The 17,215-nt window shown below is 46.5% G+C and overlaps 1 protein-coding gene and 1 pseudogene across 1 annotated transcript in view; both read right to left on the reverse strand.

Annotated features, from left to right (window-relative positions):
- Positions 1 to 17,215, reverse strand: part of ADAMTS2 (ADAM metallopeptidase with thrombospondin type 1 motif 2) — a 285,590-nt gene that overhangs the window by 44,882 nt on the left and 223,493 nt on the right. Inside the window, exons 11-13 of the mRNA XM_070417030.1 lie at positions 13,207 to 13,352; positions 9,383 to 9,558; positions 8,075 to 8,208 (exon numbers count right to left, since the gene is read on the reverse strand). Coding sequence (XP_070273131.1) covers positions 8,075 to 8,208; positions 9,383 to 9,558; positions 13,207 to 13,352 — 456 coding nt within the window. The remainder of the gene's footprint in view (positions 1 to 8,074; positions 8,209 to 9,382; positions 9,559 to 13,206; positions 13,353 to 17,215) is intronic.
- On the reverse strand, positions 802 to 2,778 carry LOC139009989 (E3 ubiquitin-protein ligase TRAF7 pseudogene; annotated as a pseudogene).

Here is a 17,215-nt window from a genome sequence, read left to right on the forward strand (position 1 = left end):
CTCTAAGGAAAAACTGGATTCCTAAAACTGCTCACAGGAGGATCAAGATCAGTAAGGATTGATTAGTAACATGGGAATGAGTGAATTGCTAAGGATGATTACAATTTTTATGACTTTTGATATGAGATACTCATTTTTTTATCCTTATTCTTCAGATATAAGATTTTTTCCCCCCTGCCACATATGACCTATAGCAATTTGGTAAGTTTTACCTTTATAAGCAAAATTAAAACATCATTTATCTTTTCCTTCCCACAAATCCCTTCAAAATTTCAAGTCTTCTTTTTTTGTTGTTTTTCCACTTGTTTTTTAGTTCCTTCATATCTCACAAATAATATGCGAGACCAAACACTCACTATAATAATTATTATTTTCTTTTCCCCCCTTAATATTTATCTGGGAAGATAACTCAACATTGGACATCATCTCCCTCCCCACCCCTCCACCCCACAGTCTGTGCAACTTTTATTTCAGTCAGAAGTAATCAAATCTATGTACAGTCTAAAAATAGTAAAAAGATGAGTAAAAAGGTCCTGTAGTCCTTCAGGAAGGGGGATGGAAGATGGACTGGGCGAGCATTATACCTGGAGTGTAGAGAGAGGGTCTGGGCACTATCCTGGCAGCAATGATGACAGAACCAGACAGAGAGAGACCTGTCGGGTGCAGGATCAGGAGGACACTGCCTGGCCTAGTGAGCCTGCCCACCTATCCCCCAAAGGGCAGGCAAAGACCCTGAGACCAACCTGGCTTGGATAGGCCTATGGTGGGCCCAGAAGGAGCCAAGACCTGGCCTGGATTCTGTCAACAAGTCCAAACCTTCACAGTGCTGTCCACAGCCCCTGAGAAGAGCCGGCCCCAGGGCACAGCCAGTGCAGTTATACCGCTCTGGTGACACAGCAGGATCTGTGTGCAGATCATGTTGTCCATACTCCAGACCCTGGGAGACTGATCATAGAACAAGCTGAAGACTGGTCTGGTCTGGTGTTGAGATGACCACTAGGGCATACACGGTGCCAACATGGCCTGTCAGGGTCTGCACCTGCTCCTTGGACTCGATGTCTCACACATGGATGAGGTTCTCATAGGTGCCACAGACAATGTGGTGATTTGTCACGGCAATAGAGTACGCACTGCCACCAGATGTCTATAGGACATGGATGCAGTCGAGGGTCTGGATATCCCAGATCTTGATTATTTGGTAGGAACCACTGTACAAGTAGCTCTGGGCAGCCACCAAGGCCTGCACCTAGTGGTTTAGGCCTGTTAGCTTCTTCTTCAGCTTCAGCTCAGTGCCCAAGGTTCCAGACCTTGATGGCCTTCAGGGAGCCACTGAAGAGCATGTTGTGTGAGGAGACCGGTGTGCACACGGTTGTCATGGGCCCGGATTGTGTTCACCTTATGCAGGTACTGGATATCTCACACAATGATGGTGCAGTCGCCGAGCTGCTGTAGAGCTTGCACCCCTGGATACAGAGTGCCAGCACAATGCCATCATGGCCCTCCAGTGTCTTCTGGCACTTGTACGTAGTACACGTGTCCCATACCTTGATGTTCTTGTCAGAGGAGCCACTGGAGTAGACACAGAGACATCAGATGGGGCCCTGTTGGCCCCAAAATTTCCTTTGTACTTGAAGATCTGCTGTGGGTCATAGGATCCTAGGATGCCCATGTTGAGCCATGCATTGATGTGGGATAACTCATTGTTCAACATGGATGTGTCCCTCTGGAACTCCATGAGCTCCTTGCTCAACTTGCTCTGGTTTTCATCCAGGACATTGAACTTGAACTCCAGGCTCTTCTCCAGCTGGTCAATCTTCTCTGAGAGCTTACCCAGCATGGAGCACAGGAAGGTGATCTCCTGGTCCTTCTGGGCCCACACCAAATGCATCTCATGGAAGTAGTCATCCATCTCCTGGAGGAACTCCTTCAGGCCTTCAAAGTGGCAGGTCTCCAGATGGGTCTCATACATGTTGTGGTTCCCAATGAACATGCATGTGTACTTGGAGTGGGGACACTTGATGTGCTCGCACTCTTTGAGGTGGGCCTCCAGATTCATCTTGAAAAGGAGCGGGCAGTTGGGATTGTTGGGACACCGCACAGGCCTGTAGTCACAGCTGTTCTCATGGTCCTTCCAGGCACTGAGCTTAATAATGAAGGGGCACCCTTGGGGGTCCACCTCAAAGATGATGGGCTTCCCGACCCCTGCTGCCTGACAGCATGCTTGCAGTGGATGGAGAACTCCCTGGGGTTGCTCGGCCATGGCAATGTTGTTCATCACCACTGCAGCTTGGCATTGTCCACAGGACACTTCTCTGACTTCAAAGCACATCTTCGACAGATTGTATGCCCACACATGGTGATCACAGGGTCCTTAAACACACTGTAGCAGAGCTGGCAGCACAGCTTCACTGAGAGCTGCTCAGCAAAGACCAGTGGCTCCAACTCCTCCTTCTCCTCAGGCAGCGAGAACATGGAGCATAGTAGTGAATGGAGTGCAGGGAGCGAATGGATATGGCCAAGCTAGAGTGGCGTGGGGTGCTCATGGGGGCATGCTGTCCTCCACATCCTGCGGGGAGTAGGCAAGGGTGCTGGAGGAGGAGGCGTCCTGCGGTGCTGTTTGTATGTGCTGGTCCCATCCGCTTTGGTGATAGTGGTGACAGCTGAAAAGGCAGGCCCAAAGGTCGTTTCCATTCTGGTCCTGGTGATGATGTCTGGGGTGGGAAGATTGGTAGGTATCCCAGAGAAGCGGTTGTACCAGGCGCTTTTGCCCGAGCTCATGATCTAGAGAAGCATCTAGGGTCCTCCGGTAGCATTCCCCTACCCGCCACCACCCAGGAGTGGCAACACCCTCCCCCTTCATTGTGCCCCCATGCCTGCCGGCCTGAAAAAAGATGGGCATCATCTTTAAACCCACTTCTCAGGTCAAAACATGCAACCAGTCACACACATAGTCAAGGATATTCACGCCTGTGATGTCAACCTTAGGGAAGTTACCAGATTTGGAAAACCCCTTTTTCCTTGGGCAACTATTGCAATAACCACCATGGCAATAGCCAATCAGACAAATCTTTAAATTCCTTTGCATGAGTTATATTAGAAAATAAAATTCCTTTTGACCATATCCTAGTTAAGCAAGGTGGTTTGCTCTGTTGTTAATACCTCTTGTTGTACTTTGATAAGACACGTGTGGTAAAATAGAGACAAAACTAGATAGAATCGGGGCATAAACCAAATGATTCAATATAGTGTCCACTGACAGCTCATGGTTCTTGAATATCTTGGTTCTTTAATACCTGACTACTCACAGCTTTATTGAGGGTATAAATCCTGGTTCAGATTTATTCTTCAAATTGGACTTGGCATTTTGTTTGTTATTATAGGAAATTTTGCTGTTATAAAACTTTGTTTTGCATAGCTCAGTGTTAAAATGATACCACCCCAATAATGGTTGCTCAACATTTTGAGAAGAAGTCTTAGATGAGAAACCTCCAGATGTTGCCTTTAGAGAAACATCATGGTACAGCCTTCCCCTGTTCCAGTGCTCTTGCTGCTCAAATGTGGCCCAGTGTTCCTTTAGGAAAAAGAAACCACTTTCCCTTCTATGTAGGACATGACATACTGGGAATGAGCTTTCCTGGTGACAAGGGACTGGCAATGGCATGATATACTGATAATGAACCTTCCTGACAATGGAGGACCATTGCTTTTAATAACTTATCAGCGCTGCTTTCTGGTAATTGATCAGTGATGTTTTCAAGGAATAATATTCATCAAAACGGGAAAAATGTAACAAAAATAAGGAACCACTTTAAAATGCAGCTGGAGCTGCTACCCCACAGACACTGCCTTGCACATCTTATGCCTCAAACCTTGGAATGCTAGAAGAGGGCAGAATCACCTTGGGACTGGGCCTAAAGCAACACTGTGCCCCGCAGAACTGTTTGCAAAGATAATAAGAAAGCAATTATTATGACCACTGGACTGAAAATTAAAAAGTTGTTTAGAATTAACATCATTATGTTATGTTACCAGCATCAAAGAAATGCCTTCCTTATATGGATGTAATTCTTCCCTTTCCCCTTTTCATAAATACCCGTTGCCTTTGTCAGAACACTATTTGGGTTTCTGTCTGAATCAGTTATTCCCAAATAGTTATGCTTTGATCTCAAATAAATGCTTGTTGCCTCTCACTTTGGAAGGTATTTTATCTTTAGGTTAACAATACCTATGTAAATGCAACCTCCACAACAACCCCAAAGGGTGAGGCTTGGAGAGTTTCTGGGTTGGTGAACAGGTGAAGTTTTGGAGAGTGGTGCACCTGGAGAGGGCATGGAAGCTCCTTGCCTCTTCCCCATACCTGGTCCTATGTTTCTCTTCCATTTGGCTGTTCCTGAGTTATATCCTTTTATCATAAACTGGTGATCAAGTAAGTGAAATAATTCTGAGTTCTGTGAGGCACTCTACCAAATTAATCAAACCCAAAGAGAGGGTTGTGGGAATTTCCAATCTATAGCCAGTTGGTCAGAAGCACAGGTGACAACTGAACTTTTGATGGCAGTCTGAAGGGGTGGGGGTGGTATTGTAAGACTGAGCCCTTAACCTGTGGGATCTGACATTATCTTCAGGTAGATAGTGTCAGAACTAAGTTGAATTGTAGGACACCCAGCTGGTGTCAGAGAATTGCTTGCTGGTATAGGGAAAAGCCCCCACACTGGAATTGGGTGCAGAACATTAGCAGTGTATTCCCTGGAAGGGTTGCTCCAGCCTCTCATTTGAGGGGGATCAATGCTTAGGTTTCCTACAGAATAACTAGAAGTGAAAAGACTCAGAGCTGTAGAGGCAGGTGGATGCCAACGCAGATGTGCACAGAGACCAGTGAAGGACATGGCATCAGAAGAACACCGTCTCAGACTCTGAAGCCTGACTGACAGGAGCCACCAACAGAGATTGCATGCCTTCGGTGAGAGCAGCTCTTAGGAGTTCTCCATGGACTCCTGTATTCCCTCTAAAAAGGCTTGCAGCCCGTGTACAAAGACGGTATGTGGAAGTCCCACCTGGTTGGATGAGAAGAAGGGTATCTGGACAAGAGAAAATGAAGCAGCATGATGTTTGAGAACAGTTGCTCTGAGCTGTTGTTCTGTGAATCACAGATGATTAACAAAAAAACCCCAGAGTGAATGAACGACTTGGTCTGTCAAACTTTGAGAGATATTAAAATATCCTGTCATAATTTCTCCTCCGTTCTAAGACACATTTCATTTCACCTTTTATTGTTTCTGAAATCAGGATGTCTAATAATCACAGTCAAAAGGACCCTCCCTGCTACCTAGAAGAGTGTTTGACTCAGCAGATTCTTGCCTGGGCAGCTGCTGGCCAGCTCATCTCAGGTGGTGTGACCATCCAGGTGCAGGCAAACACCTGGCTCAGAGAACAGCTATTTGTCTTTGGTAAGTGTCTACAGACCTTCAGGAGACACAGTGGTCTAAATTGAACTAGGTGGAAATGACTTTAACCAAGTACAAGAGGCCAGTGAAACACAGGGTCCTTCTACTGGTCTGAAATCTCACTTTAGATTCTAAAGGGTTAATGGGGCCAATGATAGCTCAGGTTGGGGATGGCCATGTGTACCCGATTTGCTCTGCGTGGCTGCTGTGACCAGGGGAGGCTCACAGCTTGATTCCATTTCAGTTCCAGCCAAGGTGGGAGCGGCTGGTAGTGATAGTGGGTGTCTGTCACATGGCAAGGGGCACAGAGCTAAAAGGAGCTGCTTTCCTCCCTTCCCATCTGTTAGGAAATCCTATTAGTGAGCTATCATATCAGACATATGCCAGCTTATTTCAGTTTCTCCTTTTTCATAGCAGTTTTTAAGTGATATATTTGATAGCATGTTATTACTTTATCAAGGTAGTGGATGGTGCCCTTTATCAAAACAAAATGCCCCTATGAGATTAATTTTATTCATTCTCTTTTGATTCCTTGCGGTGTATGTATGTTACAGGTGCACATATCTTTCATTCTCTGGAACCCTCTTTTAATGTCATTTCACTTTTAACCTTCCCAAGTCATTGTGTTTTGATATTCTCTAATTGACAACCTCCATTGGATAATATTTTTTGACCTAGAATTAGATTCTTTTAAAATAAGAATCTCACATTCACCTGTAGTGTTAGGAGTTATATAGTTCATCTTACTACTACCCCATGTCTTTTGTGTTTTCAATCTTTCCTTTCTACCTCCTCTGCTTTCTAAATTTTGCAATATGAGCTTATATAAATGTAAGTATATGCTTGTTCTAATTATGTAAAAATTATCAGCTTGCTGTTATCATTTAAAACCACCATTAATTAATGAAATACTTAACCTCTTCTTAACTTGTCAATGTCAGGAGTGAAGCTGGCTGCTCCCACTAAGATGGTAAATTAATGCTCTGACTTCTCCATTATTTTTGCAAGCATTTAGAAGCTGCCATTCATGCCGGGCGCGGTGGCACGTGCCTGTAGTCCCAGCTACTCGGGAGGCTGAGGCTGGAGGATCGCTTGAGCCCAGGAGTTCTGGGCTGTGGTGCGCTATGCCGATCGGGTGTCCGCACTAAGTTCAGCATCAATATGGTGACCTCCCGGGAGCGGGGGGCCACCAGGTTGCCTAAGGAGGGGTGAACCGGCCCAGGTCGGAGACGGAGCAGGTCAAAGCTCCCGTGCTGATCATAGAAGCTGCCATTCAAAGCTTCTTCTACTAAATCTTTCCCATGCTTATTGCCTGTATCAGTCACGTATATATATTTTTAATTTTATGTGTCTTATGATGTTCTAGGACTAACCATTCTTAGAGATGGTAAGGGTTTGGGAGCACACCTTTAAGATGCAAATCTGCCTTATCTGTCACATATCAGAACAATATTTTCCCTGCCCCAAATTGTCCCAGGGCCAGGCAGCAGGCAACTAGAGACCAGCCCTAGAGCTGAAGCCTGCTAGAGTTACTCAAACTGGCCAGTTCTAACCTGTTTCCCCTGTCCTGCTCCCCTTTCCACCAGGAACCCCAATGAAAGCTCTGGCCTAGTCTTCTGCCCCTTTCTGCCCCCCAAATACCTGGTGCTTCCCTATGTGGCCCTGTAAGGTATGGCACGCCCTTCTCTTGGAAAATGTAAGTAATAAATTCTTCTTTCAATGGCATTGGCCTCTCTGTGTCCTCACTGTCACCTCCATAAATCAAAGCCCTGTGGGTACAGAGGAAACACTGCTGCCTTCATCTCTGAGGATTTGGTTCCCTGTCCGAGCAGACCGTGTGGCCTGGCCTCCCTGCAAGGTTCAGACTCAGCCAGCCTCCTCCTATCCTAGAGGATGCAGCTCCCCTGTGTCCTAGAGGAGCCTCCTTCACCTCAGGCCATGATCCTACCTGAGTGGAGGGGCTGACCGACACTCCCACCTTGTGCTTCCAGCCTCATTCCCTCCGCTAGGGGTGACTGCATTCTGGCAGTTTTTCTGAGAGACTCCTTAGGAGAATCAGTCTGCATGGCACATACACTCAGTCCTGTCTACACAAACTACAGAGTCTTCCAGTTGTTTCAGGGAATCTGGCAGGAGGCAAGTCTGAGTTCAGTTATTACTGTATGCTGAGGTTATCCCGCAGTGGTTTCCTGTGTCAGCCTAAGATTGAAGCCAAAGACATAATAATGACAACAGAAAACACAGCAGGCATTTCCACAAAGAACCAAACAATGAGAACCCTGGTGGGCCACCCTGGTCAAGAGTAAGCTGTCCAGTGCCCATCAGAGTGCCAGGATGTGGCAGGGTCACCAAGGACTGTGTGTGTTGAAATCACTTGGAGGCTCATAAAAATGCTGCTTTTGGGTCCCAGCCTCAACCTAGGAATGAATCTCTCAGGAGGAGCCTCAAGTTCCCCATGTTGCTCTGAGGCATACTAAATGCTGAGAGCCTCTAGCACAGAGGAGGGGCAGGCCAACATTTGCTGGGGGTCTGCCCTGTTCCAAGTGCTGTGTCTAACACTCTGCATGAGTCCTCTCAAAACTCCCTGAAGCAGAGACCCTGAGCTCCCACGCTGGCACCAGGGCACTCACCCTGCAGTCCCCTCGCACGCAGAGGCTGAAGGCATCCTTGTAGGAGCATCGTGTCCCATCATGCACCATGCGCTTCATGGACACTACCTCCCCGGTTTCCTTGGACTCACAGTAGAGGTGGCACCTCTCTTTGGCTGAAAGGGAAGAGGGGTGTTAGGGAAAAGTGTGGGCTGCTCTGTTCACCTTCTTTCCCAAGTCCACTCATGAGAAATTCCCATGAGGGTCTTCTTAAGACTTACTCCCCTCCCGCACCCTCCTCCTTCCCCTCTCCCTCTGCTCCGCGCCCCCCCCCCCCCCAAACCTGCCCTGGAAGGAAAGGGGCCAGGAGACTGCAACCCCCTTTGAGTTTCTGTCTCAGGGACTTGGGAAGAGCTTTTCCCAGATGAACCAAGATGTTGTTGGAGCAGCCCAGGCCTCAGGCCCCTAAGGCCCTGACACCCAGGGGAAGGCAAATGGCTCTTTGCCAGCTTTTCACCTGAAGACCCTCTTCAATTAACCTTCTCTAAAACCCCAAATAAGGCTAGACACCGCTTGATTCAGTCTTGGGTCCCTGGCATCTTCCCTTATCAGTATTTCTCTCGGAAGTCACTAAAACGCTGGGTCGTTATTTGATGGCTATCCACCCTGCCTGCCAGGCTGCAGCCCGCCTCCAGGGGGGCCTGTGTCTGTGCTGGCTTCCCTGCCTCCAGGGCACTCTGCTGGTATATCACAGGCAGGATGATGGAGATGGGCCCATGCTGGCAGCCTGCCCCTGCCCAATGCCTGGAAGGAACAAAAACTGCATGTTTAAAATTCCACCATGAGGGAGGGGAACCAAACAGAATACAAACAGGATCATGCCTGAAGCTGCCAGGCATTTTAGTTCCTAGGAGCCAATAAATACCTTTGAGCACATAAAGTAGTTCATGTTACCTTTTCTGACACTTGACTGAGTTCTGACTGTCATCTGAAATATGAGAAGGCTAGAGGTAGCCTGGCTCCTTGGCAAGGTCCACTCAGCTCCTTCCCCACCTCCATCCCTGAGTGGGTTTAATAACACACCTACAGCTTCCTCCAACGGATGGAGGCAGCAGAGCCTGGCACTTGCTGAGCCTCCTGGTCTCTCCCCTGCATCCTGGGCCAGGCCCAGTGTTCTGGCCCCTCTGGGACTGTAGTCCTGCCTCAAGCCCCAGCCTCAGTCGTGGAGTGGGCCCCAGTAGCCCTGTGGCTGACAGCCTTGCTCACACAGACTCACAGGAAGCGCAACCCCCAGTCTACCCACCCTGACCTGTCCTGAGCCTCACTCTGACCCTCCACTTAGAGCCTCACCATCCCGGTGCTCATGGGGTAGCCAGTGGTGCTGGGCATCACCATGCTCGAAGTACAGGTCCCACTGCCGGCACTGTTCCTCACGGAAGTCGGCCAGTGTGTCAGGACAATCCTGGGAGTTGCAGAGCTGAAAATCATAGCCAAGACCTGAACAGGTGCGGCCCCCGTTGGCTGGGCTGGAAGAGAAAGCAAAGGACTTGCAGCTCGGTGCCACCAGGAAGGTGCTAGCACTTAGTGCTTCACTTGTAGAATTTGGGGGATCCTTGAGGTGTAGGATCAGCTCTGCTGACTGAAGGGACCCAGGCCTGCCCTGTCCTGTCCTGGATACAACACCAAGGCAGTACCTCAGCCTCCCAGGCCCCAGAGCATCAGATATAGAGGGCGGGTAATCCTCCTTTGGGGTCCTGTGGTGTCTCCTCTACATGGAGGTCTGTGCCTGTGCCTGACACAGGGTGGGCACTCAAAGAGCAGTTCTGAAATAGCAGAATCCCACTGCACAGGTGGGGCACACAGTGGAAACTCCACCCACCTTCCTCCACCTTAGCAAATTTGGGCTGTTTCTGTAATTCCCTCACTTCACTGAGAACAATCCACAGCAAACTAGCCCCACAGAAAAGGCACTGGCTCTGGTTGGCAGGTGCATCTGTAAGGTGAAGGATGAGCTGTGGCAGGCCAGAAACTGGGAGGAACTGGGGGGCAATAGTGCTGCCATATGCCAATTGTGGTAGAGCCAGACAGAACCCAAGGCCTCACCTGAGACTTGAGCAAGTCATGCTCTGCGTGCAACAAGAAGGGTGAATGCCATGCAGCACAGTAAAGTGGACGAGAAAGAGCTGCCTCTGTGAGGCCCCTCCCATGGCACTGTGTTCTCCAGGGGGTCAGTGGGAATAATGATCAGAAAAACTTGTGGAAGAACCAAGAGACCTCAGTGTTTGATAGGAGATTGAAAGAAAGGATAACTCTGAGATTGATGCCAGGGTCACTGATAATATCATAGACCAATGACAATACCAACAAGGTTGTCACCAGGAGAAGGGGGTACAGGCCTGGTTGCAGGTTTGGGGAGCCAGGACAGCAGCAGCAACTGTGGGGGAAGCAGGAAGGGTCTGCTGTTGCTGGAATCCCTGGCCAGCCCAGGCAGGAGGCATAGTGATTGGAACTGAAATCCATATTGACTCCAAAACAGAGTGAGCTAGAGAATTTGGGGAGGGGAAAAGCAAGTGAAATACTAGAGACTGGATTGTTTTCAGTTTTACAATCACAAGGGTATGAGCAGCGAAAACAGTGGGAACTCAATCCTGCAAGCAGGGTCTAGCTAGAGCTGCCTGGGAGTCTTCACACTAGTCCCAGTGTCATAGGAAGAGCTGGGGACTAGCACAGGGAGTATAACAACTAAAATGGGCAGCATGAAGTCCAGCAGTTGTCCCCGGACAATGAATGAAAGGGTGGCCCGTTTTACATTTCTGACAAAGAGGCTGTGTGGAGCCCTTGAGCTCAGAAATGCTCTGGGCTGCAGCTGCGCATGTCTCCCACAGATGTGTGTGAGGCCAGCGTAAATAAACGGTCGTCATAGCTGCATGCTGTTTGACAGGGAATGCAGGCATTGGGCAGGGCTTGGCTATTCTCTGGGACTGATGGCTTTCAGGAACAGATGGGCTCACAGGCTGTCCTGACAGCTTTGCTCCCATCACTTGCCCTTGTCCCCTGCTGCCATCAAGGAGTCTGGGCAAGCCCGAGGGGTAAATTCCTAGAGTGTGCGAGTGAAAAAGGTCAGAACGTGTACCTCTTCTCCACTGAACCAGGCCAGGGGGTGAGTCTGCTGGAACCCGAGAACCCAGCATCAGGCAGGAGGAATCAGGGCCTGGATGCCCATGGAGGGTGGGGAAGTCAGGCCGAACCTGCTCTCTCAACTGCACCGTGGGCCCAAGTTACTCCATCATGTGAAGGGGGCAGCTGAGACATTTATTGAGTGCTTGCTGCACGCCAGGCATGCACCACAAGCCGGGAACCCCACAGTCCTTACCCAGAATCCCATGGCCTCTGCAGTTCTAACTTCCTGTCTGGTCAATCTCATCCTGAGGCAAGCATCCCAGGGTTGCATGAGGGGAGTCAGGGGCAGGGCACTTTGGGCCCCTTCCTGCCTCTGCTCCTAGTCAGGACGGAAGCCTAGAGCCCCGGGCAGGAGGTAGTCAGAAATTAGAGGAGAAGGCCCCAGCAGGAGCTGGGGTGGCCAGCCTGAGGCACAGGTGACCTTGAGGGACAGGCTCTCCCACTGCTGCAGCCCAGGACACCAGTCCCTTCTTGGCCAACATGAACTTGATCCCTCTACCCAGAGCTATTACTGCTGAGCCCCTTTGGTTCCCTGGTGGCTAGTTCAGGGCATGGCCAGAGAAAATGCAGCAGCCTGGCCGAGCAGAACAGGGAAGCTGCTGCAAAGGCAGAGCCTAGCAGTCTAGATGGGCACCAGAGACCTGGGTGGGCTTAAATTTTGGGGCACAGATTCCTCTGAGAAGTTGATGTGAAGCTAAAGACCTGCTCCCCCAGAAAAATGTTCATGCACAGAAAGTCATAATACAATTTTGGATGAGGCCATGGCAGGGTCCAAAGAAGGATGATGAGGCTTAGGGTCTAGGCACCCTAACTCAAATATCTAGAGGTTCAGGTGGGCAGAGGAGGTGAGTGAAGATGGCTGTGGGGAGGGGGGGGCAGCCTGAGTTGCCCATTAACCTGTATTGCTATGGTGCCCAATTTGGAAGCTAGAAATCTGTTTTCTTTATGTGAAATTCCAGATTTTTAACATTTTCATGTAAATTAAAATCTTTAAAACTCTGGCCAAAGAGAGAAAGACAAAAGCCACGTGTCTCCCAGGAGCAGAGGGCTGCTAATGGGCAGGTGGAAGACCAGTAAGTTGACATCTGTGGGGAGTTTTCCTGCACCCAGGTCCTGTTCACATTACTGTATGTGCACTCACAATCACTCCAAGGGCAGGCTGCCTGAGGCCCAGGGGGTGGGGTCTAAGTGACCCACCCTGACTTACATGGGGCTGCAGGGGCCCGGGACCCAGGCATTCTGGCTCCACATGGCTCTCTCCATGGGCACTGCCCTGGTGGAGGCCCAGGCTAAGGGTTCAGACAGGAAGAGTGGCCTGGGCATGAATAAGTAAGTAGCTATGGGCCGAGGAGGGGGCATGCACCAGAAAGACTTTTATAAGGTGGAGTGGGTGGGGGGATGAGAGGGACGGGGAGGGGCTAGGGAGGACAGCACAGCAGGCCCCAAACCTGGGAAGCAGGAAGGGGAGCATGGTTGGCAATAGGAGTCCAGTGGGCATGGGGGCAGCCTCTCCAGGTTATCTCTTCCCTGGGTAGCTGGGTTCAGGCAGCATGTTGCTGGCCCTGCCCCTTGCCTGACTACAAACAGTTGTTCCCCCTGCTCAGGCTCCTAGCATCCTGGGGACAAAGAGAGCCCTCCTCCTTCTTATTCTTAATTCCTGTTCTCTGTTCCACCTTATGTCCTTGATACACTTGACCAAGAAGGACAGAGCAAGCCAGTGTCTTGAGGAGGGTCAAAGCCTGTGGGGGATGGATAGCAGGCCAGGAGACCAGGTTTTCAGGGCTCCAGGGCTGGCTCTGCTCCCAGCAGGCTGTGCAACCAGGGCCATGAGGCTTCCCTCTCTGAGTCTCACCTTCCTCCCAGCGAACAGGATGCCAGCCCTTGCACCCTCTCCAGAACTGGCATGCAGCAATAGGGACCGTGCAGGATAGGAAGGGGCCTCAGGAACCACAGCTGCCACCCAGGAGAGCTGGGAAACATCAGGGTCAACTTACTGTGGGTTGTCGCACTGGCGGGTCCTGAACTTAACACCTGTGCCACAGGTGCGCGAGCAGGAGCCGAATGGACTCCAGGTGCCCCAGTTGCCATCTCGTTTGAGGATGTCAGGCGTCAGCCAGATGCAGTGTCCTTTAAAGCAGTGCTGAAAGAAAGGTCATTCCCTTAACCCATGGCCTCCTGCCCTCCCTTCAACTTGCTGTGTCCGTGAGGACTGCCTAGCCCTGGAGGCAAATGGGGAGGCAGACCTACTCACCCCTAGAAGCTCTAAGCCCCTCAGGAGACCTAGTGAGATGTTGGCCCACCCAGCTTCCTCCACTATTGCCCTGCCCTCCTACCATCCTCAGCACCTTGTCTAGTCAGAGCCTGCCCTACACCATGTCCCTAGGGTGAAGCCACTGGCATGCCCACACAGGGAACACTAAAAAAATGCAAGTAGCTCATCAAGCCTGGGATTCCAGAGACATATAAGATCTACTGTTTAAATTTTTAAAAAGCCAATTTAAAGAAAATATGGAAGCAGGTCAGGTGGTATGCTGATGTGATAAAAATTTATGAATATAGTCAGGATACACTGGCAAGCAGGGAACACAGTTCCATAACTTGAATCTGATCACACTATCCTACCTCCTCCCATGGGAGGAAGCTTACACAATCTAGGGGCCCATTTTAAGGAGAAAATTTTAAAGTTAAAAATACTAAATTAGGTATAAAATGAAATATTAAATTAGAATAAGAAAATACATCACAAAAAATTAAAAATTGAAAAACTGACTAATATCACAAACAACCAAAAGTGAGTAGAAAGAAGGAAATAATAAAGATCAGAGCAGAAGTAAATGAGATACAATCTAAGAAAAATACAAAAGATCAAAGAAACCAAGCACTCTTTGAAAAGACTAACAAGATTAACCAGACTCATCAAGAAAAAAACAGAGAGGACCCAAATAAAGAAAATCAGAAATGAAAAAAGAGAAGTGACAACTGACACCACAGAAATACAAAAGATTATAAGAAAATATATAAACAATTATACTCCAGCAAATTGGACAATCTGGAAGAAATGGATAAATTCCTAGAAACAATCTTTTAAGACCAAATCAAGAAGAAACAGAAAATTGGTTCAGACCAATTACTGCCAATGAAATCGAATCAGTAAGTGTCCTGGACCGGATAGCTTCACAGGTAAATTTAAGTATTATAAGAAGAAATAATACCTCTCCTCAAATTATTCCAAAAAATTCAAGAGGAGAGAAGGCTCGCAAATTCATTTTATGAGACCAGCATAATGCTGATTCCAAAACCAGACAAATATATTACGAAAAAGAAAATTATAGGCGAATATCCATGATTAACATAGATGCAACTATCCTCAACAAAATATTAGCACACCAAATTCAGCCATACATGAAAAAGGTCATACACCATGATCAAGTGGGATTTATTCCTAGGATGCAAGGTTAGTTCAATATCTGCAAATCAATTAACGTGTTACACCACATAAACAAAATGAAGGATAAAAAACATGTGGTAATATTAATAGATACAGAAGAAGCATGTGACAAAATCCAGCATAATGATAAAAACTCTCAGCAAAGTGAGAATAGAGGGTATATACCTCAACATAATAAAAGACTATATATATATATATATATATATATATATATATATATATATATATGACAAACCCATAGCAACTGTCATAATCAATGGAAAACAGCTAAAAGCATTTTCTTAAAATCAGGAATAAGAGAAGGTTGTTTACTTTCACTGAAGTCCTACTCACAACAATCAGACAGGAAAAAGAAATTGAAATTAAAGTCATCCTGATTAGAAAGGAAGAAGTAAAGCTGTCATAACTTGCAGATAATGTAATTTTATATAGAGAGAACACTAAAGAATTCACCAAACAACTATTAGAAATGATAAATGAGTTCAGTAAAATAGCAGGATACAAAATTAATTTTCAGAAATCGATTGCAGCCCTGGCCGGTGTAGCTCAGTTGGTTGGATGTTGACCCATGCACCAAAAGATTGCCAGTTTGATTCCAGGTCAGAGCACATGCCCAGGTTGTGGGCTTGATCCCTGGTAGGGGGCTTGCAGGGGGAAGCCGGTCAATGTATGACTCTTACATTGATGTTTTACTTTTCTTTCTTTTTTTTTTTAACTACTGTGCTCTTTTATTCCAACTTCCTTTCCCAATCATATGCATTAATACTATATTTCTTAAGAGTATCTGAGAATATTGGCAATCTAGAAAGAAACTGTTCATATATAATTCTTGGTGTATTTAAATACAAAACAGGAAGCTTATGTAAATTTTCTAAGTAGATTCCTTTTTCCTTTTTCATAACCTCATAGTAATTTTTGGCTTCTTTTTGAAATCTAGACAAGCTCCTATAATATATATATAGAGAACCAGTAGGTCGTTGTTATCTTATTGCCATTGAATTATTATTATTATTATTATTATTATTATTATTATTGCTGGCTGTGTCACAGGTTGTATAATGTAATTTCCAAATAATCTTTTATTTCTTTGGATAAACAAGAGTCTCTATAGTGCTGGTATCTGTGGATGGGTGGTAAGACTTTTTACACAACTTCTAAAGCCAAACTACTGGAAATCTTAGTTCCTTCCTTGTACTTTTTTTCTCAGTTTTTTAAAAATTAAATCTTTATTGTTCAGATTATTACAGTTGTTCCTCTCTCCCCCCCCATCCAGCTCCCCTCCACCCGGTTCCCACCCCACCCTCTGCCCTTACCGCCCCCCCGACCCATTGTCCTCATTCATTGGTGTACGATTTTTTTCCAGTCTCTTCCCACACCACCACACCCCTTTCCCCCCAAGAATTGTCAGTCCACTCCCTTTCTATGCCCCTGATTCTATTATATTCACCAGTTTATTCTGTTCATCAGATTTTTTATTCACTTGATTTTTAGATTTACTTGTTGATAGATATGTATTTGTTGTTCGTAATTTTTTTTGACTTAATATATTTAATAACATTAAACACTTCTGCTCTGTGAATTACACTGTTAAAGAGAATGAAAAGAGAAACAGATTGGGAGAAAATCTTTGCAAAACACATATCTGATAAAGAACCGGTATCTAAAATATACAAATGCTTAAAACTCAACAATGAGAAAACAACCTAATTTAAAAAACAGGCATAAGATCTGAACCTTACCAAAGAAAATACACAGATGACAAATAAGCACATGAAAAGATGATCAACATCGTATGTCATTAGGGAAATACAAATTAAAACAACAGAGGTATAACTACACACCCATTAGAATGGTAAAAATACAAAATACTGTCAACACCAAATGCTGGTGAGGATGTAGAATAACAGGAATTATCAATCACTGCTGGTGGGAATGAAAAATGTTACAGCCACTTTGGAAGGCAGTTTGGCAATTTCTTACAGGATTAAACATATTCTTACCACATGATGTGGCAATTGTGTCCGTTGGTATTAACTCAAATAAGCTGGAAATTTATGTCCACACAAAAACCTGCCAAAATTTGGAAGCAACCAAGAGGTCCTTCAATAGGTGAATGGAAAACAAAACTGTGGTACATCCAATATATGAGCTACCAAGCCATGACAAGACATGTGGACAACTTAATTGCATATTGCTTAGTGAAAGAAGCCAGTCTGCAAGGTTAGATACTATTTTTCATTCCAACTTTAGGACATGCTAGAAAAGGCTCAGAGTTTTTACGAAGGTAGTAAAATGATTAGTGACTGCCAATGCTTACATCAAGAGTGAAACCCAATGTGAACTATGGACTTTAGTTAATAATAATATTTGGCTCAACAAGTATAATAAATATACCACACTAATTCAAGATGTTAATAATATGGGAAACTATGGATGTTTTGAGGGTGAAGCCACATATGGGAATCTACTTTCTGCTCAACATTTGTGAAAATTAAAACTACCCTAAAAAACTAAGTCTATTAATCTAAAAAAAGCAACAGACCCACAAATAGACA

This window comes from Myotis yumanensis, unplaced genomic scaffold, assembly GCF_028538775.1.
Source record: "Myotis yumanensis isolate MYYU_CA2020_CCGP unplaced genomic scaffold, mMyoYum1.0.hap1 SCAF_5, whole genome shotgun sequence".
Classification (NCBI taxonomy): Eukaryota; Metazoa; Chordata; class Mammalia; order Chiroptera; family Vespertilionidae; genus Myotis; species Myotis yumanensis.